The following is a 25,674-nucleotide window of genomic DNA, read 5'->3' as shown; positions in this document are numbered from 1 at the left end:
CACTGACTGAACAGACTTTTAGTGGGGTTACCTGGCTAACAGCAGCAGCGGCAACGGCAGCAGCAGCAGCAGCAGCAGCAGCAGCAGCAACAGCAGCAGGGCTCCTGGGATAACTCAGGTGAGTAGAGAGGGAATTCGCAAACTTACCCTGGAGTTTTATTTCCTGGGTAACTTAGCGTCTAAGAAAGATGAAGAAACTTCAACTTTATAGTTAACCAAACTCCACAGCTATATTTTATGGCTCGTCTAGATCAAATATGTGCCCGTTAATAGCAGTTTGAGAACTTCAAAAATAATGGAATTTTTGGTTGGTTATTTTGAGGGGTGTGTGGGGTGATGATTGTGGTTGTCTGGCAATGAAACTTTTCTGGGGATATCTGGTCAGTTTTCTGTGTGTGTGCACACATGCGTGCGTGTGTATGTGCTTGCCTTCTGCTACCCAAAATACCTGGTAAGTGAGGAAAAATCGCAGGGGATGATGTTGAGGGGGAGAAGCGTGGCTCCTTTCAGGGCCTCCTTCTAGCTTCTGGTGACCCACAGCTGTGGGAAAATTATTGAGATGCGGGCAAAATGTTGGAGCCACACTGTGTGCAAAAGGCCTGTGAACTCTGGTAGGAGGGTGAGCAGGCTGTGCACTGTTGTACAGGAGGAAGTGGTGGCCAAGTCTATCTTAACTCCCTATCTGCACAGCCAGTGGTCTTCCTGCCCCAGTGACAGGTTGATCTTGGCTATTCTATTTTCAGCCTCTGGCCTGGCTTTGTTCCCCTCTGATTCCAGCTTTGGTTTAAACTTTGATTTCAAGATGGGGCTCCATCCTCCACCCCCAGGCCAAGTACACTGTTCTAGGGTCTTCACTGGACCACTTGATCAGAGCTGGCTTTGGGTGGGGGACGGGAAAAGGGAGCGGTGCATTGTAATGGAAACAATTGGTTCTGAGGATTTGGAACTGTAAGTTTGCTGAAAAGCACATAAGAAAACTCAGCAAATTCTGCTGTCCTAACAATTACTTCTGGCTTCAGGATAAAGCATCCTGGTTTGTATTAATGGTGTATTGAAATTCAGCTAATGCCTCATTTGCTAATCTTTATTGTGAAAGTAAGAACACTTTACAGTCCGAAGTAATAAACAAAAAAATTCTTTGTGGACTGCTAATTAACTCTTTTATTCCTCTGGAAGTTTGTGTGTGTGTGTGAGCATGCTTATGTGCACGTGTGTGCCTGGGTGTGTGTGAATACTTTGTATTCAAATAGCATTCTTTATTTGTCCTTAGACTCCCTAGCAGTCTAGGGAAAAAGTCTAAACACTTACATGGTCAGGAATAGGTTAAAAAACAGGCTTTCCATATCCTTGGGAGTTTTCAGTTCCTAAATTAAAAGCAGAAAATGTCCCTTTGTGACCCCAAAACAGTGTTTCTTTGATTAGCCTTGATTTGAAATCATCTCACCTTCTGACAGCTTGCAATTCAGAAACAAAACTTCTAAGTGCATTCTTGTGAGAAGAGGACAATATGAATTTTTAAAAGCAATGTCTTGCTTGACATATTGTGTCTGCATGTTTGCCCTCCTCCCCACCTTACAACAAATTGTGGTTAAAAAAAAAAAAGTTGGGAGGTCCCAGTTTTAGTGTGGGCTCTGTCACTAACTACGTAACCCTGGGCAAGTTCCTTTACCTTACAACAAAAGAAAGAAGTTGTACTAAGTGATTTCTAAGAGTCTTTTCAACATAACATTCTATAAAATCAGAATTTGATGCTTGAAAGGCTGGAAAAGTAGACATATAGGATGGGCTTATTTGGCCAAAAGGGCAAGTCAGCCAAAAAAGGAGGAGTGAAATAGGGAGGTGTAGAGAATGGTGGAGGGGCAATTTTATATTAGTCTTTTAAATGTTGGTGCATGTCTTATTTAAAGCACATGATCAAATTTCATTAGTTTCTCCTACAGACAGAAAGGAAATTTAACTTGTTAAAACAAGTGCTTCCTAATACTACTGCCCTGCTTTAGCCTTATCTTTAACAATAAAGAGTATGTTCACATACATAATTTCATTACATTCTCCCAATAACACTCTGAAGTAGACAGGACAGCTAACATATTCCCATTGTGCTATGGGGAAACTGAGGGACTGAGATGTTGTGTATACTAAATGGTGATATTTTGGATTTGTTTCTAGATCTTGTAACCACCTGTGTCTTTTTATCATTTTGAATTGCTTTTTATTTTTTGACAGAGTTATTGAGCAATGGAATTAAAATTGTGTCCTCTTTTTTTTCCTTTGAATGGCTTTGAACAGACTCTTCTCTCTGGGCAGAGTGGGTACATCCTATATAAGGCAGTGGGCTGGATCAGAGGATCTCTGTGGTCCTTTTTAGACCCAGAATATCTGGTTAGAAGTTTGAGTCTGAACAGCCATACATAAGTCCTGTGGTTAAATGCGTGCTCATATATGTAAGCTATGACTCTGCCTGTGTACATATGAAAAGCACTACTCTCTGTATACCATGTGGATGCTGAATTTGTATTACTTTTTCCTATCCAAGTCCCTTTTCTCTCACCATACCACCACCAGGTGTGGGGATAACGGATGTGGATTGTGGGTAAAAGTGGTGCCTACTTCATGCCAGGGCAGAATTGGGTCTTCTGTATTCAATTTGTCTGCCAACTTTTATTGATTTTATCTTGATTTTTGCTCCAAGTACAGAACAGGGAGGAAACTGAGGAAAAGGAGAAACTAGGCAAGAACAATGCCTCAGCCATGCCCTCTCTCCCTCTCCCCATTAAGTTCCCTCATGTTCTCTCCCACTCACCTAAATCCAGAGCGGCTTGTGAACCACAGACAGGATGTATTTTATCAGATTTTTTTAGAGCAAAATATGCTTTTTGCTCTAAGGCTAACCCACAGGTTAAGAAGCAAGAGATTTTGCTTTCACGACTTGCCTAGCTTCCTCAAGCTTTCCAGTCCAGTGAGTAGAAAAAAAATACCTCCCTCTTTAAACTGCAGCCTTGTATTCTACGTGGCAGTCTCCCTCAACTTCCCTGGCAATTATCAACTTTCTGCACTCTGGGCCCGCTCCTATCCTTTGCCTTGGCAGACACGGTTGTCCTCATATTCTTTCTCAAAGTGGTGGATCTGAATTAAAATAATATTGCCTAAGACAATTACCTCAGTGCTAAGCCCCACACTCTGCCTCACCCAACCACTCATTCCACTAGCCCTCAGGCCACAGGGTCCCTCTTCTTAAATGTCCACATTGCCTTTGTTAGCTAGAGGCTCTCCTTGGTTTATACTCAAATCCCTGGGTTTATACTCAAAGCCTTAACTTTTATCTTGTCTACCGACTTTCCTAATATGTGATCTTTAACTTAAGGGCTCTCCCTTCCCCATCGCCATCGGGTGCAATAGGACAGAAAGGAGGGAGCATTCCCTTCTCTGCACTCATCCGTTCCAACAGAGTAAGTTGTTTATGACAAACTCAACTTACAAATTTCTGGGTTTCCAAAAGTTTCCTGATGTTTAAATGATGAACCCTCCGATGTAAAGGGTTCAGATTCTCCCATGAACATCAAACCATGAAAATAAAGAACCTTTTCAATATCTACCATGGCAATAAATTCTAGGCAGAATGCCTCAAAGTTGAGTATCATGTTTGCTTTGGAGGATTTCCTCATTTGAACTAAAAAATCCTTTCTCTAAGAAGGCAGTGACCAAAAGAAGCAGTGTGGTGTGATGGAAAGCTGCACACCAAATCTGGCATTGCACAGAACCTGGATTTGAGTTAACTCTGCCATTTTCTAGCTACTGCTTCTCTGAGCTGCCATTTCTGCAGATACAAAATGAAGGACACAGATAATCTCATTAAACATGACTGCTATGATGAGAATCCGAACTAAAATGTAAAATGCACATTTCAAACAAGAAATTGCCATGCAAACATTAATTCTCCACGTAAGACATTTATCTGTTCAACAAACATTTTCTGAACAATATTCGTGTGCCCAGCTCAATGCTAGGCAATGAGAGGGCTTCAGTGTATATTTTACATTTATGGATCACTTTCTACTTATTCAAAATTCCTTTTACACCAACCATCTCATTAGGTACACCCACGGTGTAAGAGAGGCAGGGTAGATAACCTCACTTTCCTGATGAAAAAATTGAGGCACAAAGAGAACAAGGTCACAGAGCAAATGGATTACAGTTCTGTTGCCTAGTCAGAAATGCAGGTCACTTTTTTTTTTTTTTTTTTGAGACGGAGTCTCACTCTGTCGCCCAGGCTGGAGTGCAATGGCATGATCTCGGCTCACTGCAACCTCCGCATGAAGGTCACTTCTACTCTCCAAGTCCGAGAGGACTTGGGACTACAGTTGTACTGTAGTGGAAGTTCAGGCTCATAGCCTGCTCTTCTTTATTTACTGTGTGTCCCCAGAACACAGGCACACCGACCCAAAAGGTATTCCGTCAAGCTGTAATCTATCCATATGAGCTGTATGTTCTGCCTCTGAAGGAGCCTACTGGGATCACATGGGCTTTAAAAATCAAACCTGATTTTCCTTTCAGTTGATGCTACTTCTGTCTGTACACAGGCCCTCTTTATAACAGGGATTCCTTTTGCAGGATCTTGCCTGCCTTGCCATTTGACCAAGCAGTAAGGAAGACCTTTGAAGGCAGAACAGGAAATACTCATTTATCCAGAATGTCCAGGGACTAGGAGGTTCTGGCAAACTAAATATTCTAATTGCCCCGGACTATTCCACATTTACAGTCCCCAGGCTCTGGCAATTCACCAAACCTTCTAGGGAAAGCAAGAGGCACAGTAGTGTTTGTCGTAAGTTTGAGCACACAGGAAAATTGGGATCCATTTGTAACAGCCTCCAGAAAGGAGTCTGGGCAAACATTCAGGTTGGCTCTGATGCTGCATAACTAAAAATTATTACTGATACCATCCATGCTTTCAAATACAATGAAGCACACGTTAATATTTAAAACACGTGAGCAGACAAATCTGATGAAAAAAGGGACACCAGTATTTTGCAGTGCCCCCACAGCTCTCAATTTTAAAAGCAATTGCCAATAAATAAGGCTATGAAAAAAATGTGGTTATTCTCAGCTTCTTATTCCTTGGATTCAGAGAAAGGGTAAGTTTGTTGTATATACATTGCAAATAACATTGTAATAACATTGCAAACATTTAAATTAAAAATTGTTATGGTTTTCAAATGGGGAAACTTCTTTACCAGTGAGGCATTTCAATGTGATAATGAAAGGATATAAAATGAACTAGTGGAGAGGTCTGATCAATATTTCACTTTTTATAAAATAGCGACTGCCTCGCAGATATACCACACAGATACTCCTTAAAGTGCTAATGTATTCTCCTTATTTTTTAGCAGACATTCTGAAGCTTAGTCAGGTTTTTTTGTTTCAAGCCTCCTGTGATTATAGAATATAGACTTTAGTGATTTCTAAAATACATTTTGAAACAGTGGACACCATGTAAATTTCACATTCTCGTTCTTATTTACTGTTGAATGCCAGGAGAGGATCATTAAAATCATTACAAATCTTTGTGAATCAAGAAAAAGCACTGAAAACCCTATTATCACCCCAAAGCTATTGAAAATCAAATTTGCCTTTCAAATTATCTTCCTAAAAACCAGTTGTTAAGAGCACTTGGGTGTGGGGCACTCTGATAGACATTGCTTGAAGAGCCACTATATGAATTCTCTGTTTAGCCATGTAAGGTTTTTGTTTTTCCTCCTTTTTTTTTTTTTTTTAAAGAAAAGAAAGCTAGAGTGTATTGCCATGGGATAACAATCTATAGCCCACCAAATTAGTGTAACTGAATTTCAGAGTCTGCCTTTTATCACAGGCAAAGGATTATACATTAGACTTTTAAGAAGAAAGACCATACAATCTTTCTATCTTTCCTTGTCTTTGGAGGCCATCTGCTGAGCTGTTTCTTGCAGTAGTCTTCCTGGCCAATAATAAAAAACACAAAGCTCTTTACATGACAAGACAGAAGAAATTGTGTAAAAAGACTTGCTGGAATGGAAAGAGGCTGCTTTTCCCCTCATGCACAAAGTGCGTGACTCTCCAGGGCACCAAATTATTCTGACTATAGTAAGGTGATTTTTCTCTTATCTTCAAGTTGTTCTCTGCCTTGAACTATTACCTGCTGGTGTAAATGGAAGACTTCTCTTTAAATTATAATGAATCACATTTAACTCACAATCTTCACTTTAATTATTGATTTTTCCCCAGTAAGATTAAGGCCCATATTGCCCCATTTGACAGATAAAGAAACTGAGACCCAAAATGGTTAGGTGCCTTACCCAAGGCCCCATACTAATTAGTTGCGGAGTGTGGACACTTCTTTCTTTGAAAATGGTGACGTTTCCTTTAAAGCCAAACTAGAAGTGCCTAGTTCTGGGAAGAAGTCACTGGGATGACGGCTGTTTGTCTAATGTCAGGTAACCCTTAAAAGACCTGAGAAATTCTTCCTTCAAAGACAACAATTTTCCTCATTCTAGGCATAGTTCAACACTATGGGTCCTCCTCTGAAGCTCTTCAAAAACCAGAAATACCAGGAACTGAAGCAGGAATGCATCAAAGACAGTAGACTTTTCTGTGATCCAACATTTCTGCCTGAGAATGATTCTCTTTTCTACAACCGACTGCTTCCTGGAAAGGTGGTGTGGAAACGTCCCCAGGTAACTTTCTATTTTACACGTTCTGTCTCCTTGACCTCCTTCATCATACTTCTACTTGATCCACTGTTTCACTTACAAAGCCTACTGTGTAGACCAATTTAGAAGTTAACTTTCCTTCCTTCCTTCCTTCCTTCCTTCCTTCCTTCCTTCCTTCCTTCCTTCCTTCCTTCCTTCCTTCCTTTTTCAGCTTTATTGAAATATAATTAACAAATAAAAATCGTGTATGTTATGGTGTTCAATGTGATGTTTTGATATACGTAGACATTGTGAAATAATTACCACAATCAAGTTAATTAACGTATTCATCACCTCACATAAAGAAAACTTTACAATGAAAGTTCCATGGATCTGTGCTCCTGGCTCTAGCTTGGAGTCCTGAATTTTAGTCAAATTTTGACAGATTTACTTAGAAAAAACAACAAAAAAATAGGCTATACCTTTTTGAGATTAGCTATTTAACCTTAAGCAAATTAATCTAAGATTCATTCAAGGTGTTCTGTGTATCAATAGTTGTTTTGTTTTTACTGGTGAGTAGTAATTTATGATATGGATATGCCAAAATTTGTTCATCTAGTCACCCACTAAAGGGCACTGAGGTTGGTTCTAGTATTTTTTATTGTTACACATAAAGATGCTATGAATATTTCTGTACAAAAAACAGAGAGATATGCCATCCTTATTTTCTTTTGGAAGTTCATTTGAGTAAATATCGTAACTCAAAAAGCAACTATGCTCTTGCCTCTTTACTGAGTTACCTGTCATAACAATTTAAATGTAATTTCAGACCAGTGAGGAGAAAAACTCCTTATACAGTGAGCATAAATGAGACAAATTTTAAAGGGAGAAGATAAATTTTTCACGGGGGCAAGAAGGCTTCTTTGCTGCTCTATGGACACTGTCACCTGTATCATCCCACAACTGGACAAGTGGGCTTCAAGTAGAATTGTAGGTCTTTCACCACCTATTAGTAGTAACTATTAATAGTTGTTGGGGTTCTCTGTGCATCATCTGTATGTTGTGTCTCTAAAGCAAGTTTCAGAACCCTTTCACTAGCCCTACATGAGCAGGAGCTCAATGTATAAAACAATAGGATGATGGAGTCTGGAGAATAAATTGCAACCTTGCTATATCTAAAGGGTATAACCGGATAGAAGGATATTGTACCTAAACTCCTTCTCAATGTATGTGATGAGGTATATAGGCCACAGCAGGATGTTGTGAAATGCAAGTTCTTGGACCTTCATAATATCCTGAAGACATTCACGTCCTATTTAATGAGGTTCCTTTCTGTGTACTATTATGGAACCATCTCAGGCATCATCTCAATGTTTGCCTCCTTCAAGTAACCCTTTTACCAACTATCACTTTTAGTTGCAATTTCCACAGCTTAAATTCCTAAATGGAGTTCTGCCAAGAGCTACTTCAGTTTATGCACGTTGCTACCATGTGGTGTCAAGATACACCGGTTACATCAAGACTTGTTTACTATGCAACTCAAAGGACATCTCTTAGTTTTTGCCTATAAAGAATGACAACCATTGAAAGTATGAGACTGGGAGAAGTTCGCTCTGTCTGAAGGAAAATTACTCTCCTCCTGCCTTTCTGTGTCTGCAGTTATTGACATTCCAGCGGATCACTTAGCTGACCTGCAAGAAAAATCTAGGAAATGAGCAGAATTCACTAACCAATACTTTGGTATGCAGACAGGCTTTTTTTTTTATTTTGCAAAAATACACGGAGAAAATAGAGATACATTGTCTGGGAGCCACTCTTATGAATGGATGGTGATAAATGAGGGGCATCCCTCTTTTCTGATGCTGGATATGAAGGAAAAGATGTCAATAGGGCAAAAGTAGCTAAAAAGAAAGCAGGAAATTAAGAGAGGTGTATTGGGTAGGTGTCTTTCTGAAATAGGACAGACTTGAACATATTTATAGGCTAAGAAGTAGATGGTAAAGAAGAAGAGGTTGAAGACACAGAATAGAAAAGGGATGATTGATAGGGGTGAGGTGGAGGAGGTGGGAGGCGATCCGGTGGGCAGCAAAATTGCAAGCCAACATGAAGCCATTCCCCAGATGTGCACCAAGCAGACAGTGTTTCCTGTACTGGCTGTCTTTAGACACATCCTTCCCCCTCTATCTTGGCTCAGTCCTTTGTCCTTTGCCTTCATCCTCCAAATTCTGTGGATTGAATCCTAGATGGATTAGCAGGAAAGGAAAAAGTCTTAACAACCATGGCATTTTGCCTCTAAGGCAAACAATACCCCTTCTAAAGTGAGAGAAAATCAGAGAGAGAGGCTGAACAGTGGGGATGGGTAGGAAAAAGAATCAACAGTCATGACATGCCTACTATGGGCCAGATACTGTGTTTGAAGATTTCTATACATTATTTTACTTCACCCTTATTTACCATGGCTTAGCAAAGTAGGCATATTAAAAGTTACTTTGATGCAATTCTGTTTTCCTAGTTTAAAAAATAGCAATAGATACATGCCTATTATATATCTTTATATAAAAAGAAACTGTGTCTTTAAGAGAAGGTAAGTATTTGCTCAGGGTCAGACTGCTAATAAGCTAGGATTTGCATCTGCGTTTGACTGCAAAGCCTGCATAAGTTTTCACTCTATCATGCTGTCATATCAGGGAGATGGAGTTAGTTGTTTGTCTCCCCTGTTTTTACCAAAATAGGTAGCTTCCCCCCAGTCAGTTCTCACATTCCTCTTCACTGTGTTGATGCCACACTTCCATTAATTGTTCCACGCTCTCCCGTTTGAGAGCATGTTGTTTGCTTAGTCTTATTAAGCCCAAAGGGAGGGTCGCTAGAGAAATATTTACTGAACACCTATTCTATGCCAGCCTTCGTGCAAGACACAGACATGGCCTGTGGTGAGGCACTCCCATTCTAGTTGGGGAGATGGATATTGAGCTATCAAATAGTTAAAAAAGAAAGGAATGTTGGATGTATGAAATGCTATTTTCAGCCATATTGACAGTAAATCATGTAGAAATTTTAAAGAAGGGGAGGTTACCATAGATTGGAATGGTTGGAGAAAGGGCCTCTTGTGGGGAGTAGGAGAAAAAAACAAGGTTCTGGACCACCATCTGAGCCTCCTCGAAAAGCTGTGGATTCCTTCCCAGCCAAAGTGGAGGCCAAGCCTGTGGTCAAGAACCACGTCAAAGTTCTCTGGCCTCCCATCAGGAAAGCTGAGAGACAGAGCTGGGCCTCTCTGAATTGGCTCAGGAAGGCCAGATGAGTCGTTGGCCTCCCCTGCCTCATTGGCAAGGTTGAGCTCCTGGTTTGCAGCGAAACTTACAGACATCTTGTCCCTTGGCATGCCATGTAGCTGCACACTTAACTGCGGCTATTTTCTGAAGTCTCCAAAATGGAAGCAACACGATTAACCTGATATTTTCTGGCTTTTTCCTTTCTCGTGTTGAAGGCTTTTGCCTTCATAAGCCTCCATGCCTGCAAACACCACTGATAGTTTAACAAACTGACTCCAGTCAAGCTCCGCCCCTCGCCGCCCTGGCACCGCCCCCCCCCGCCCCATTCTTGGGCAGGATTGAGTTCCCCTCCTCCCACTTGCCACTTCTTTGCTGTGTTTTAAGGAGCCTCTTCAGATGACAGGAATTACGAGTGTTTTGCAATTGTTCAATGCCAGATCATCTGCCCATACCCTCCAGAGGAAAGTTCTTCTTAATTTCTCCGGACGTCTATTGGCCTCAGCTGTTGTCCTAGCTTTCTGAATACGCAGGTATGTTGCCTGAGACCATGTGCTCCTGGACTTTTCTATTCTCCTGGCGCTCAACATATATAGTCTTCAGAAATTATAAGGTCTAACTTATACTGAGTTACAGTGTGATCATAAGACTGCCAAATTCCCACAGAAAATCTCTTCTCCAGCTCCCTCCAGCCACTCTCCCCTCCTACCCACCTCTGGCATTTTTCCTTACTGACTCATATCTACCTATAATAGTGTCTTAAAATCAGACACATCTAATCCCTGACTAAAAAGGAGTAAAGCCTCATGGGAATTTGCACTGTCAGCTGTGGAGGAAAAAAACGGCACCTGCACAAGATCTGTCAGCTCTCCTGTCAAGTTTTAAGTTCAGCCTTCACTACCATTGCCGTTGCCTAGTCTTCCCGTTGAGAATACATTCCCCTGGGGCCATTTTACTACATTGTCTGGTTGAGAGTGGGAGGGTGATGAGGCTCTGAATTAAAATTATGGTAGTAGGAATGGAAGAGAAAGGCAGATGAGGGAAGACATTAGAAGCAGAATATACAGGCTTGGGTGACAGCATATGAGGGAACCGTAAGGAAAGAAACACTTTTCTCCCTGTGCTAATAGAAATTTCCAACCACCAGCTGAATGCAACACCTCGGTATGGTAGTTTTGGCTTAGTCAGTTCAAGAATTTCCTTTTCTTCCCAGAGACTATATCACCCCATGTGAGTAGTCCTAAGTGTTTTCCACTGTTTACACAATTGAAGAGAGTTGAATAGGCCCATAGTCTTTTCTCCAACTGTCCTATTTATTCTAAATTATGCATTAACAAACTTTAACAGCTTTATCGAAGTGCAATTTATGTATTGTGAAACTCACCTGTTTTAAGTGTACAAAGCAATGATTTTTAGTAAATTTAAAGTTGTGCAAACATTACCACAACCCAGTTGTAGAAGAGCTGCATCACTTCAATAAGATCTCTTGTGCACATTTGAAAGGAGTAATCCCTCCACCCTACCCCCACCCCTGCTGCAGCCAACCACTAGTGTACTTTTGGTTTCTATCCAGAACTGCCTATTCTGTACATTTCACTTAAAATGGAATCATAAAAGTAACTGGCTTCTTTTTCTTAGCATAATGTTCTCAAGAGTCATCCATGTTGTAGCATGTATCAGTTTATTCATCTTATTGTGAACAGTATTCCGTTGCATAGATATATAAATTCTTCCCAAAAAAGCAGTTCGGGATCTGTGCCTTGAGTCTCCTAGCAGAATTCTGAAGGTAAAAGTGAGAAAATGATTACATAGTGATTTGGTGGCCCAGTTTGGAAGTGGAGGTTGGGCCTAAGATCTTATTCTATTCTCCATATTGAGTTTTCCTTGGATGGGTTAGGAAGGAAGAGAATATTTTATTGATAACAAAATCTTCATGCAGAATTGAAATTCCCCAGTAGGAAAAGTGTACTCCTTGAGAGGCTGGTGCAACATTGGTCCCCGAGCCTAAGTCCACCTACAAATGCTCCATCTGGGGGATGGTTCAATTTTATAAGTAAGATAACGACTACTTGGACTAGCTCAAAAAACTCTCAGTTCCTGAATAGCAGTTCTGTGCAAATTAGCCCCTGAGCCTTCTGGGACAATTTAGACCCTGGACTTATTCATAATATACCTACTGCAGGGCTGACCTCACTTGTAGGTGTCCACACCTCTACCCCCTCACTACTGCTAGATTGCACGTAGCACTTTTGAAAGCATTTCCACCATTCTGGCTGCTGGTTTTCTGGGCAACTTTTCGTTTTACTGAAGTTCCTGCGGTTTACCCTGGACCCTGGACCCCCATGTTTATTATCAGTAAATTTCACCTGTGTAAAAAAAAATGCTGAATTTGGATGTGGTAGGTGCAAAGGGAGTCACATAGAGTACCTTGTGCAGGGCTACAGGACTTGTAACTGTATGCCCCCTCCTGCTCAGAGGTCTCTGGGAAAGAGGATGAAGTAAGGACAATGAGAAGTCCCTTAAGACTAAGCTAAGAGAACATGCTTCCTAGAGAAGCTGCGTTGCTTAATGGAAGGTTTTGGCTCAGAAGTGGGGTCATGCGGGGACCATTTCAGCTTTACTCTTGGTACTCAACTTCCTAGTTGTGTGTTTCTTCCTAAGAAATCATTTTGCCATGACAAACAGCCCCGTTCAAGGATCACTTCAACTGTGCCAACACAGCTGGGAGCCATTAGGGGCTCAGCATCCCTCCTTGCTCCTAAGCCACCCAAATGTTGTGAATATGTGTGCTGTGACCTCTCCTCCAACCCCATTCCTACCACTCCAGCACGGCTCAAGCTGAAATGTCCCATCTGCACTCTGCATCTCAGCTTTGAGTTACAGAAAAATTTCTCAAGTCTTACATCCTTAACCCCAACAGGAAGATATCCAGTGTGTCCAAAATTAAGGGAGAAGTCAACAAACAGTCATTTTGTTGTTTTCAAATTTGTCACCAAATAGTCTGTTTGGCTGCTAGATTTGCATTGGCTTATTACCCTTTACCCTTTCTAAATCCTTGGCTACTTTCTAGTCTGTTAATGCCTCACTTCCTTAAAGAGGCAGAAGATAGGGCTTAATAAAGGATTTATTTCCTAGATTTCATATCACAATGCTTGCATATAGTAAGAGATTGATTCATATTTAGTGAATTTAATTGAGCAGACTAATGCCTATTAGTGATATTTATCCTGGCACCAAAAGCTAAGAGGTAAGTAAGTTTCCCAAAAGAGTGAAGAGTGTTTAGGTAGGTTTTAAGCAGAGGCATAAAACATTGGGATGAATGACTGAAAGAAAGAGGTGGTAGCATCTCTGTCCCTGAGGAGTTGCACAATATCATCCTTTATGTGGTGGCCATTGTTGAGCCTAAAGGCACAGGGATGGATGACTGAGGTCTTCGGCTTCTTTCTCTAGCCATATGTGGTTCTGAAAGACAAAAAACTTTAGGCCTGGGTCTCCCGCTGACTAGCTTAGCTAGATGATCAGCGTAGCAAGTTATTGCCCCTCTCTGAGCTTGCTTCCTCATGTGAAAAATAAGCTTTACTAGATAGTCTCCAAAATTCATTCCAGTTTTGACATTCTATGACTGTTAACTTGTCATGGTTTAAATCTATTGTTAAATAGCTGTCATGTATGAAAAGGGGTAAAGTATAACTGGAGAATGGGCCAGTTTATAAGAGGAAATGGAACATTGTGGGGGGGGTCTCAAATTTACATTCTCTCATGAATTTGACAGCTTTTAATATATATATTATATGTACATACATGTATATACATAGACACACACATATAATATATAATAATCATATCCATCTTGGGTCTACAAGAGAATAATTACCCCATTCTTCAATTTGAATTCTGTTTGTATGTCTTTTTGCTCACTTATGTGACCCTTTATGTCTTCAATAGAAGTTGACATGCCAAAAGTGTTGGCTAAGCCTAGATACCTACTGTGAAATGAAAATTTTATGGAAATTCAAGACACCATAATGTATCTCCAACCACTAATAACTCTACATAAAACTAGCAAATAATTTGCCTTACTAATCTGAAAGCACAATTTTTCATATATCAGTGTTCACTTTATTGTTTTTCCATGTTAGGAAACTATGATATGTATTATCTAGGTCAAAGAAATTTTTATTATTATTTTTTTGGAACGAAATTTCTCTCTTGTTGCCCAGGCTGGAGTGCAATGGTGCGATCTTGGCTCTCTGCAACCTCTGCCTCCTGGGTCCAAGCAATTCTCCTGCCTCAACCTCCTGAGTAGCTGGGATTACAGGCGCCCGCCACTGCGCCTGGCTAATTTTTGTATATTTAGAAGAGATGGGGTTTCACCATGTTGACCAGGCTGGTCTTGAACTTCTGACCTCAGGTGATCCACCCGCCTCGGCCTCCCAAAGTGCTGGGATTACAGGCGAGAGCCACCACGCCTGGCCAGAAATTATTTTATACTTTGACATCTTGCTCCAAATAAAATGAAAACACCTGACCTGGGGAGGAAAAACTGTGCTTAGTTTCATTTTAGAAAAGGCAAAAAACAATGAGAAGTAAAAGAACACCAGGGTTTGACTCACCCAACATACCTGCTCTATGTTCAACAAGTGAAAACAAAGGCAGTTTGCAGCCCATAAAAAATATTTTTTAAGATAGAAAATTCTCCTAAAACAAAAAGTAGTTGTGAATTACCAGGCATGCATCTAAAAAAAAGACCTGAGAATCCAAAGCTGACAACCTATCTAGCCATCTCCTTTTGGCAGAGGGATGCCCAATTAATCTCCAGCTTGGACTTGTCTTTGCCCAGAATGCCTGCCTATTTCTTTCCAGAGTTATTTTGGCTTTTAAAGAATATATGGAATGTTTCATTCTGTAGACCAGACCCTTCATCAAGGAGAATTATGGCCATTAAAAAAAGAGGTTTGAGGACCAGAAAAATATAGCTGTCTCTAATACTTTTTAAAAGGATATATGTCTAGATTCCATTTGAGACAAGGATTTATTTCTGCCACGTAAGCAGAATGTCAAGGTACCAGCCAATGGCCTCCTCGTGAAGCTTTCTCCATCTAGTCAAGAATGCACTGGTATTTCCTGCCTTTGAACTCTGCAAATGCTGATACTCTGAGTCACCCAATTATGTCTTCAACTATGTAGTGTCATGTATGCCGCAATGCCTTTGCCCATGCCTTTCTCTCTACCTGTTATGCCACCGTACCCCTCTCTTGTCCAACTGCCTAATTCTAGTCAACTCTAGTGTTAACAACACTGTGAATCCTATTCTGACTATGATCAGGAGAATTATGGGGATTCTTCCTTTAGACATGAATTATGCTTTGAAAATGACCCTACTGTGCCCTATCACTTTGTGTTATAATTGTATTATTTAGGTGTCATTTTCCTACTCCCAGTGGGAAAGGCATAGTTAATATGTTGGGGGGAAGATACACACATACATTCCAAACAAATACTGCCCCCACTCTGCCCAGATCCCCTCAGGATCTTCACTGGGAAGAGTGTCGGTTGAAGTGTTCCTGTGAGTGGTTTATTACCACTTGCTATTAATGCTGCTGTCATCTATATTCATCCACAAATGTAGAAAAATTTGATTGCTATGGAGACCACTGTTGCTTTTGCTTTATGTTAGAAACGGGCTTCCTATAAGGTCTCCTAACTGATTTTCCTAGAGAAGGAGATGAATTAATGTTAACCTTCATTAGACCTTGTCTCTTTAATACAACCTCCCTTCCAAGCACAGGTGCTTCAGAAAATCTCATCCTGGCAAAATAGGATCAAAATGTAATGTACTAATTCCTAGTTATTATTTTTTTTGGAAAGTTCACTGCTGTAGTGAAAAGTCTCCCGAACCCCAGTGATAGCTATGTCTAAGAGCCCTCACCACCGCATGGCACCCAATCTCATCACACCCTCTCCTTTCATTTCTCCTGCCACTTCCAAACATGGGGCTAGATGATCAACTGTTTTTTGGTTTTCCTTATAATCCCCTCAGCCTTCCCTTCATTCCATCTATGGAAATACTACTTATTTTTCAACCGTAACCTTATCTCCTCTATGAAGGCTGTCCTGCCTAGTTCAACTCACAGTGACCCTTGCGAAACTCTTCCCAGACTCTCATATAACCAATTATTGTATTCATAGGACATCTGTGATGACCCCCATCTGATTGTGGGCAACATTAGCAACCACCAGCTGACCCAAGGGAGACTGGGGCACAAGCCAATGGTTTCTGCATTTTCCTGTTTGGCTGTTCAGGAGTCTCATTGGACAAAGGTATTATCCCTCCTGTGGGACCTCATTCAGTTTCCACTTTCTTGTCTTCTTTAATAACTTTAGGAAAAAATCAACTCATAACTTTCTTAGATTTTTGTATTTCTTGAAAGCAGAGATATTAACTAGGCGACTTCCCTCCGTTTCATTATAAGAAGTTTTGCAAACACAGAAAAGTTGAAATAATTTTATAGTGAACACTCATGTACCCACCTAGATTCTACCATTAACATTTTACTCTACTTGCTTTGTCGTATATGCTCACTGATTTTTGGTTATCATTTGCCGTGCATTGACTCAGTATCTCTGCATATTATGTTAACTGTACCCACTGGGGTATAAAGTCAGTAGAAGCCAGGAAGTCGCTAATACATATTAATAACAGAAAAGGTGAGAAATACAGAAGTAGGACTTGAAAAGATTCTAATAAATTATTAATAGTACAAAAATTCCTTTAACATTCAGGTAGAGGCCAAGGCAAGGAAGTGTTAACTTGACTTGAGACAAAGTTAAAACATTTTCCTCAAAAAATAATTTTAGAATATTAATGTGTAGCTGTTACACAAAAAAAATTCCTAAACATGATTTTATTCAAAATGCAAAGCAAATCCATATTTAATATAATTGATATAAAATCTCTAGAATGGATATTTAAAAAACAAACTACAATGGGCCTTGATTTTGATTGGTTTTGCTCTTTAGAATGCCTTGCATTTTAAACATGCAATCATGAATATGTTTATATAGTCCACTTCTCAACATCCAGTTTATAGATTATTTGTGGAAAGCATTTAACCACTAGCTGGTTGCCCCAGCCACACTGTGTACTCCTGTGTGCATTTAGACAGGCATGGTGATATCCTCAGCAAAACTGAACTGAGGAAGCAGAAGTTGTGGGCAAAATGCCATATCTAGGAATTTCCAATCCAGACTCAAACCAGGTGTATGTGGCATGCTTCCTGTTGCCCTGTGGATTTGCCAGGAATAAATTGTAATCTCAGTTTCTGGATGTGGTCTGGTGTATAAGACTTGATTAAATGTTCTTGCATTTCTAGATAATTCCCAACCATAAGGAACAGGAATGGGACCCTCAAAAAACAGATAAATATGCTGGGATATTTCGCTTTCGTTTCTGGCATTTTGGAGAATGGACTGAAGTGGTGATTGATGACTTGTTGCCCACCATCAACGGAGATCTGGTCTTCTCTTTCTCCACCTCCATGAATGAGTTTTGGAATGCTCTGCTGGAAAAAGCTTATGCAAAGTAAGGAGGGGATTGACTAGTCTGCTCTCAGGGTACGTGAGGAAAGGAAAGCCGCATTTGTCTTTGGGAGCTCATTCTCTCCCAGCCCAACCCTGGAGTTTAAGTTGGGTAAGATGTCAGTCAGAACCAAGGCATTGCTTTGCACTTGGGCCTGGCTCTCAGAAATCTTAGATGAGAGAGAAATCAGAGGTTCTTGTTTCCATTTAAACTCTTACCTGCTCCCAGGTACTCTTTCCTCCTGCTATCTGCAGATCACATGGCATTATCACTTCATTTTTTCTTTTTTTTTGAGACGGAGTCTCGCTCTGTCGCCCAGGCTGGAGTGCAGTGGCGCAATCTCAGCTCACTGCAAGCTCCGCCTCCCGGGTTCACGCCATTCTACTGCCTCAGCCTCTCCGAGTAGCTGGGACTACAGGTGCCCGCCACCGCGCCCGGCTAATTTTTTGTATTTTTTTTAGTAGAGACGGGGTTTCACCGTGGTCTCGATCTCCTGACCTCGTGATCCACCCGCCTCGGCCTCCCAAAGTGCTGGGATTACAGGCGTGAGCCACCGCGCCCGGTACACTTCATTTTTTCTTTATCTCATATCTCCCCATAGAAAGAAGTTTCTGCATAGACTGTCCTTGATCAACATAGCCTAAGCCTAGAAATTTCTGAATATAATTTCAAAACATCTCTGATTTCATACCTAGAGAAAAGCCATCTGGTAAAGTCTAGGAAGGGGATGTTCTGATTCTTTAGATTATAATGTTCTTGACCTGGAAAAACAATTTTACAAAGATAACCTTGCATACTTGCCCTTAGGCTGCTAGGCTGTTATGAGGCCCTGGATGGTTTGACCATCACTGATATTATTGTGGACTTCACGGGCACATTGGCTGAAACTGTTGACATGCAGAAAGGAAGATACACTGAGCTTGTTGAGGAGAAGTACAAGCTATTCGGAGAACTGTACAAAACATTTACCAAAGGTGGTCTGATCTGCTGTTCCATTGAGGTTTGTACTCATGAAAAACAACCACTGTATACTCATTCCTGGCAGAAGAGACTACAAAATTTAGTAGGGAAATTCGCCCTTAACCTGAAGACCCATGAAAAACTATTAATGGGACTTAGAAAGCTAAAATACACATTTTGTCCTGGTGTGGAAGCTGAGGTGCTTTAGTTTTTTATCCTTTTGTACTAGTCATTCCACATGGAACCAATGCAGCATCCAGGCTGGTGTCAGTAGCCTCTGCTAAATTATTCCTCTTGTCTCTGCTTCTACATCTTGAGGTTATGGCTGCTTGCTCAATAAATGAATCTGCCCCATCAAATTTTATGGCAGTTCATATTAATGTACTACAGTGGATAGTTTGAATCTGACTTCAGTTGTTATATTACATTCTTTATTTATTTTCCTCTACTGCTTTTGTTTCAAGTTGGGTGTCAGGATGAAATTTCCATCTGTGTGAGAACTAGCTTCAGTCCTACTGGGTTAAGCCAATTAATGAAGAAGAGGAGTCAGGATTGGGTCTCCCAATTCCTGTGCCTTTATATATCTTTCTTTGCTCTCAGTCTCCCAATCAGGAGGAGCAAGAAGTTGAAACTGATTGGGGTCTGCTGAAGGGCCATACCTACACCATGACTGATATTCGCAAAATTCGTCTTGGAGAGAGACTTGTGGAAGTCTTCAGTGCTGAGAAGCTGTATATGGTTCGCCTGAGAAACCCCTTGGGAAGACAGGAATGGAGTGGCCCCTGGAGTGAAATGTGAGTTGCATTCCACTTTCACAGCTACATCTCCAAAGCCCTGTAGTTCTCCCAGACCCATCCCTCCAGACTGCTAGTGTGCTCTCAATGCTCAGTGACATCTGTGCGTTCTTGTCAGGCACAGGGTCTGTGACCCAGCCGCAGGTGAAATAAAGCAGGACTGATTCTCATGCATTCTGTTTCTCTGGCATCCTGCTTACTAAAAGAAGTCAATGGCAAACATAATGGTTTATCTTTTTTTTTCTATTTGCTTTCAGTTCTGAAGAGTGGCAGCAACTGACTGCAGCAGATCGCAAGAACCTGGGGCTTGTTATGTCTGATGATGGAGAGTTTTGGTGAGGAGGGGTTTCTGCACTAAGGGAATTGGGACTTCTACATGGAACTACAGTGTTAAGTATTAAATACCATCTTTATTTTTTTCCTGTGCTCCTTCCATTCAGGATGAGCTTGGAGGACTTTTGCCGCAACTTTCACAAACTGAATGTCTGCCGCAATGTGAACAACCCTATTTTTGGCCGAAAGGAGCTGGAATCGGTGTTGGGATGCTGGACTGTGGATGATGATCCCCTGATGAACCGCTCAGGAGGCTGCTACAACAACCGTGATACCTTCCTGCAGAATCCCCAGGTTTGAGTCAATTACTTTATTTGCCTCAAAGTTATCCAGTCAATAGGAACTCAGATCTTGCTTTGGTCATCTCTGGAGTATTTCTTTAGCATCAAGTCTTCCATTTGCAGCTATCGTGTAATATTCATCGACCAGGATCCCTAGGGATTGTCTCAGGTGCTTGTAAAACACAGCAGACTATGTCTTTTTGCAGAGACAGTCTTTGGCAGCAGTATCAAATCTGAATCACCTCCTCTGGCTGCCTCTCTTCTGGCCATATTGTCTGGTATGGCTCTTTGACAGTCCCTGCTTCCTTGTGATGGTCCCACATTGGAGAGAGAAGATCTGCTTTGAGATGCTCTCTCAATTCTTCATCATTTCTCTTTACTGCGAAGCTGTTCTCTGGGGTGCACATTTACTATATTCTTCCTCTTTCTAATGCAGATGACTCTTTTGAACCCCATTATTATGCCTCCATTTTATCATCTAGATCCAGGTCATTTTTCCCAGGATTTGAATCATTGCCCTCTCAACGACTCCGTCCCATCCATCTCCCATTACAGTGCTATTCCAGGTGACATAGCAGGGTCAAGTCCAGGCACACCCAAGAGTAAAAAATCCTAACATCTAAAGGCTGAATCTATAATAACCTGGATAGTTTCATCTCAAAATGTGCTGATGAGCTAACTCATAGAAAACAAGAATTCTGACTATATTGCTGCCTCACTGCCCATGGGTGTGTCTTTTCTTTCCATGCATCTCATTGGTCAGGCATTTAGGAGAATATTGAGACTAGTGGGCTGATTCACCTAACTCATACTGCTCTTCCACCCTTCCCATCTTAATTGTTCCTAAAGAAATCTCCTATCTCCCCCCAGCACACACCACCTCACCCCCATTTACAACTCTGGAATTGTTTCAAGTATTAGGCACATATACTAAGCTGGGAAAATGGCTTCACTCTCTATGTATATACAGGACCGAACTTAGGGGCCTTAGTTCTGAATCTGTTTTTAATTCCTCCCACCCTCCCTCCCTTCTTTCCTTCCTTCTTTCCTTCCTTCCTTCCTTCCTTCCTTCCTTCATTTTAGAGATGGGGGTCTCACTTTGTTGCCCAAGCTGGAGTGCAGTGGCATGATCACAGTTCACTGCACCCTTGAATTCCTGGGCTCAAGGGATCCTTCTGCCTTAGCCTCCTGAGTAGCCGTTTTATGTTTTCTTCTAAAGGGAGAGAGGAATGGAGACAGACACAGAGAGAAAAATCTGATGCCTTTTAGTTTTATCTCCTAATAGCACCATGATTCCCCAGATGATGTTTGGAAAGTCTCTGACACAGGCTTGTAGCTTCCTTAAAGTGGCAGTAGCAAAACATCAATTCTCCAAGGAGCCTTTCCACAAGCCATATGTCTGGCTGGCAATAGGAGGCTAGCCCAGGGTGATGCTGTAGTGTCAGGTTGAGTCAAATAAAAACCTTTCTGTCTTTATGGATTCCAAACTTTTTCTATATATGGCATTTAAATACAAAGGGATAATAATAACAATAATAATATTAATAATACAATAATTTACCAAGAACTTATTAGAACAAAGCATATCCTCTTTGGCATCAAAGGCTAAGAACAAAGTTGTCCCTCAACACATGCTGAATGACATAGAAAGAAGCAAGTGTTAATGATCTACACTTAGCAAGTCAGTGAAGTATCCAAGACCTTGTTGTCTGATAAATATCAAAGCCCAGAAAATAACTCAAGGCTCTGCTTCCCAATGACAAGCTTTCTTCCCTGAAATTTAAGCTGGTTCGTCTGAAATGGAAATGCTAACTCACCTCTTTGATGGCCTCTTTCCCTTAGTACATCTTCACTGTGCCTGAGGATGGGCACAAGGTCATTATGTCACTGCAGCAGAAGGACCTGCGCACTTACCGCCGAATGGGAAGACCTGACAATTACATCATTGGCTTTGAGCTCTTCAAGGTAAAAATGGGCATTTGGGGCAGAGGGAATGAAGGCAAACAGAGTAAAAATTAGGATGATTTAAGGGTAGGGGAAGAATGAAAGGCCTAGGGAGAAAGAAGACGGAGGATACAAAAACCATGATTTGAGTGGAATTGAATATTTTACCCTATTTCATTTCCAGGTGGAGATGAACCGCAAATTCCGCCTCCACCACCTCTACATCCAGGAGCGTGCTGGGACTTCCACCTATATTGACACCCGCACAGTGTTTCTGAGCAAGTACCTGAAGAAGGGCAACTATGTGCTTGTCCCAACCATGTTCCAGCATGGTCGCACCAGCGAGTTTCTCCTGAGAATCTTCTCTGAAGTGCCTGTCCAGCTCAGGTTCAGTTTCCTTCACAAGCCCTCAAACCCCTGTTCTTTGCTTTACTTCCAATCCTAAACCCCTTCACCCGTCTTCCCTCTTCAGACATTCCATGGGACAACTTGTTTAAATCAGACTTGATTCGCTGAAATCATGGTGGTAAAAATATTTCTCAAAGGGGAGTTGGGGGAAATTCCCCAGTGAAGGTCTGAACTTCAGAGCTCTGAGCTACCCTTAAAGAGGAACAGGCCTATAGTCTAAGTTCTTCCACATCAACTTTGTCTTCTGTTTTCTGGCTGATGGCCTCTTTTCTCAAGCAGCTGGCACTCCTCCCTGCTCTTCTATTATGCTCTGAGTGCTGGATCACCAAAGCCACCTTTTTGTCCCAGCTCTGCCTACTTTGATCTTTATCTCCTGGCCCTTAAAGAAAGGAGAAAGGAAAGCATGCTCAAAATATATATAAGCCATATCTGAGGAGGAATGGGCTAAGTCACACAATGTCTCATGCTTTTCAGCAATGATGTCTGCTTTGGCGGGCTTATTTCATCAAATGATATTTATCATATGATGACAATATTTTATTTTTGATGTTCTAGGGAACTGACTCTGGACATGCCCAAAATGTCCTGCTGGAACCTGGCTCGTGGCTACCCGAAAGTAGTTACTCAGATCACTGTTCACAGTGCTGAGGACCTGGAGAAGAAGTATGCCAATGAAAGTAAGAATGGCAGGAACGTCTGGGAAAGCAAAATTCAGTTGCATTTATAGCACATAAGTTAGAAAACATGATCACAAATGATTTTCTCCAGCGATATTTTCAGTCTAGAGAAGTTGGGAATGGATGGCAACCATGGCAGAGGGTGGGATGTCAACTTCAGGCAAGGCCTACATTAGATTCATTTTCATATTCCTATATAAAATATGGAAAAGGAAAGGGAAGTGGGAATAAAAGTGTTGAATTTCAGTCATTCCGGTGCTCGAGTGCTATGCTGAAAGTCCCAGAATTGGCTTAGCGAGATACCTTCTTGTCTATCTAGAAAAGGAACTTTAATTGCTGTGTTAAAAACATATGTCACTTTGTTCCAGCTGTAAACCCATATTTGGTCATCAAATGTGGAAAGGAGGAAGTCCGTTCTCCTATCCAGAAGAATACAGTTCATGCCATTTTTGACACCCAGGCCATTTTCTACAGAAGGACCACTGACATTCCTATTATAGTACAGGTAAGAGTGTGTACAGGGGTCGCCAGAAAGACTCATGCTCTGTGCCAGATACTAGATGATCCCAAGTACCTTATATATGTTTAGGATGCAGAGCAAGAATTATCATATTTTTTGGTTTGTTTTATACTCAAAAACTCTTCTCATCAAGCATGGACACTGACTTCCTGATTACCATCCATCCTAAATCTCCTCTCTTCCATTTATTTAATTGTGGGCAAAAGCCCACATGCTCACCAGTACACATGTTAACACACGTATCATAAAATCCCATGGAGGAAAGCATATGCCAGTTCAGAGGACCCTCACACGGCTAGGTCAGGATGAATCACTGCAGTTTGGCAGTTTTTCTGACTTAATACGCCTGACCAGCAGCCTTTAGGTAACCATCCCACAGGTCAAGAACAACGCAGAGATTCTGTTTTCTGGCTTTTCATCTATATTCTTTGAGGTATCCTCCCCTCAACTGATGGGCTATCAGGAAAGGACAGAATAGTCTCTTGGTTTTAAAACAAATCTTTTGAAGCTCCGCATTAGATCTGGATGTCACTGGGCAAAGGCTAATCTCACTGAGGGCTGCTCATCTTCACTCCCTTCGTTTGTCTTTCCAGGTCTGGAACAGCCGAAAATTCTGTGATCAGTTCTTGGGGCAGGTTACTCTGGATGCTGACCCCAGTGACTGCCGTGATCTGAAGTCTCTGTACCTGCGTAAGAAGGGTGGTCCAACTGCCAAAGTCAAGCAAGGCCACATCAGTTTCAAGGTTATTTCCAGCGATGATCTCACTGAGCTCTAAATCTCCAATCCCAGATAATCCTGACAAAGCTTGCCACCTTTTTATTTTCCGTCAGGTGCCAGGTCTTAGTTAAGATTCACAATCTTTAGAAAGAACGAGATTCACAATAATTAACTCTTCCTCTCTTCTGATAAATTCCCCATGCCTCCCAATCCAAGCAGCATCAGTAGCTACATAACCTATATACCTCCAGCAGCTGGACATGGGGAGGTGACAGTCCTATCTAGACATCATACACATTTGCCAAGAAAGGATCTCTGGGGCTTCCGGGGGTGAGATTCAAGCAGGACAATAACAAGAGGCTGGACACCCTACAGATGTCTTTGATGTTTTCAGTTGTTCGATGTATCTCCCCTGTAGGGCATGTTGAGGAAGGAGGAGGGCTGATCAAGGCCAAGCTGGTCTAGCCTGACATCCTAGCTCCTGACTGAACACTATAGACTTCCCAGCAGCATTTCGCCCAGCAGCCAGAGCCGGCTTTAAGTCCCCAACCCTTACAGCCACCACTGCCACCACCACCAACCATGACCACCAACACCACTCACCACCATCACCACCTCCGGAAAGTGTAGTCCTGCCCTGACCCAAGTCACCCCCCACAGTAAATTTTACCTTCATGTTGAGAAAGCTTCCTAGGTGCTTAATCAAGAGCTGGAGTTCAATGAGTCCTAGACAGTGAGAAGGGCCTGAGCTTCAGCTCAATGGAAGCCTGCTGTGTGCCACAAGACGGAAAAGTGGAAGAAGCTGCAGTGGGAGACAAAGCCTCGGTCCCCCACCCATCCACACACACCTACACTCACACACGCGCACATGGGCGCGCACAAACTACCATTCAGGCAGTCAGTGGGCAAGAGGAAAGATAAGTAAGTACCACACACACCTAAAAGATGAGAGAATTCATCCAGACATATTACAGCCAGTTTGGGGCCCCTGACTGCAATGTGAAACCTCTCACTGCTGCTAGGTTTACAAACAAGCCCATTGTCCTGTGCCTCCTAATATCATTTGTACTGAAGACCCCATCTGGGGACTTGAGATTTTGGTCCCAGCCCAGACTCCTCAGACTTTTCTCTCAGTTGGGATGCTTCACTCGCTGGGGGTGTTTGTTTGCCCTCTCATTTTTCAGTACTTCTACAGAATTTTCTCTAGAGTCAGTCATTATGAAATGTTCTTCCCTCCATCTTAATCTATCAACTTTCTGCCCCTCCTTCAAGGCCCAGTATAAATGCCACCTCCTCCATGAAGCCTTCCCTAATTCCACCCCAAACCCCCACCTTCAACAATATTTCAACGCTTCTGCAATGATGAAAAAGAAACATAGTTGTAGTACTTAGCCTAGTCCAGCAAGCATTCATTTTTAGCTCGCTCATTTTTTTTTTTACCATGTTTTCCAGTCTGTTTAACTTCTGCAGTGCCTTCACTACACTGCCTTACATAAACCAAATCACAATAAAGTTCATATTCAATACATTGA

General features: G+C 41.7%; 1 protein-coding gene across 1 annotated transcript; it reads left to right on the top strand.

The window, feature by feature from the left end:
* CAPN6 (calpain 6) lies at positions 1–25,674 on the top strand. The gene is made up of 13 exons (XM_032757479.2): positions 1–118; positions 6,528–6,707; positions 16,118–16,249; positions 17,302–17,510; positions 18,315–18,507; positions 19,068–19,261; positions 19,519–19,596; positions 19,702–19,888; positions 21,718–21,840; positions 22,004–22,206; positions 22,783–22,904; positions 23,273–23,409; positions 24,018–25,674. Exons 2-13 carry the CDS (start codon positions 6,543–6,545, stop codon positions 24,198–24,200), a joined length of 1,926 nt encoding a protein of 641 aa, XP_032613370.1. The 5' UTR covers positions 1–118; positions 6,528–6,542; the 3' UTR covers positions 24,201–25,674.

This window comes from Hylobates moloch, unplaced genomic scaffold (genome assembly GCF_009828535.3).
Source record: "Hylobates moloch isolate HMO894 unplaced genomic scaffold, HMol_V3 SCAFFOLD_7, whole genome shotgun sequence".
Taxonomy (NCBI): domain Eukaryota; kingdom Metazoa; phylum Chordata; class Mammalia; order Primates; family Hylobatidae; genus Hylobates; species Hylobates moloch.
The sequence above is the reverse complement of the archived record's forward strand: the minus strand, read 5'-3'. Positions and strand labels throughout refer to the sequence as shown.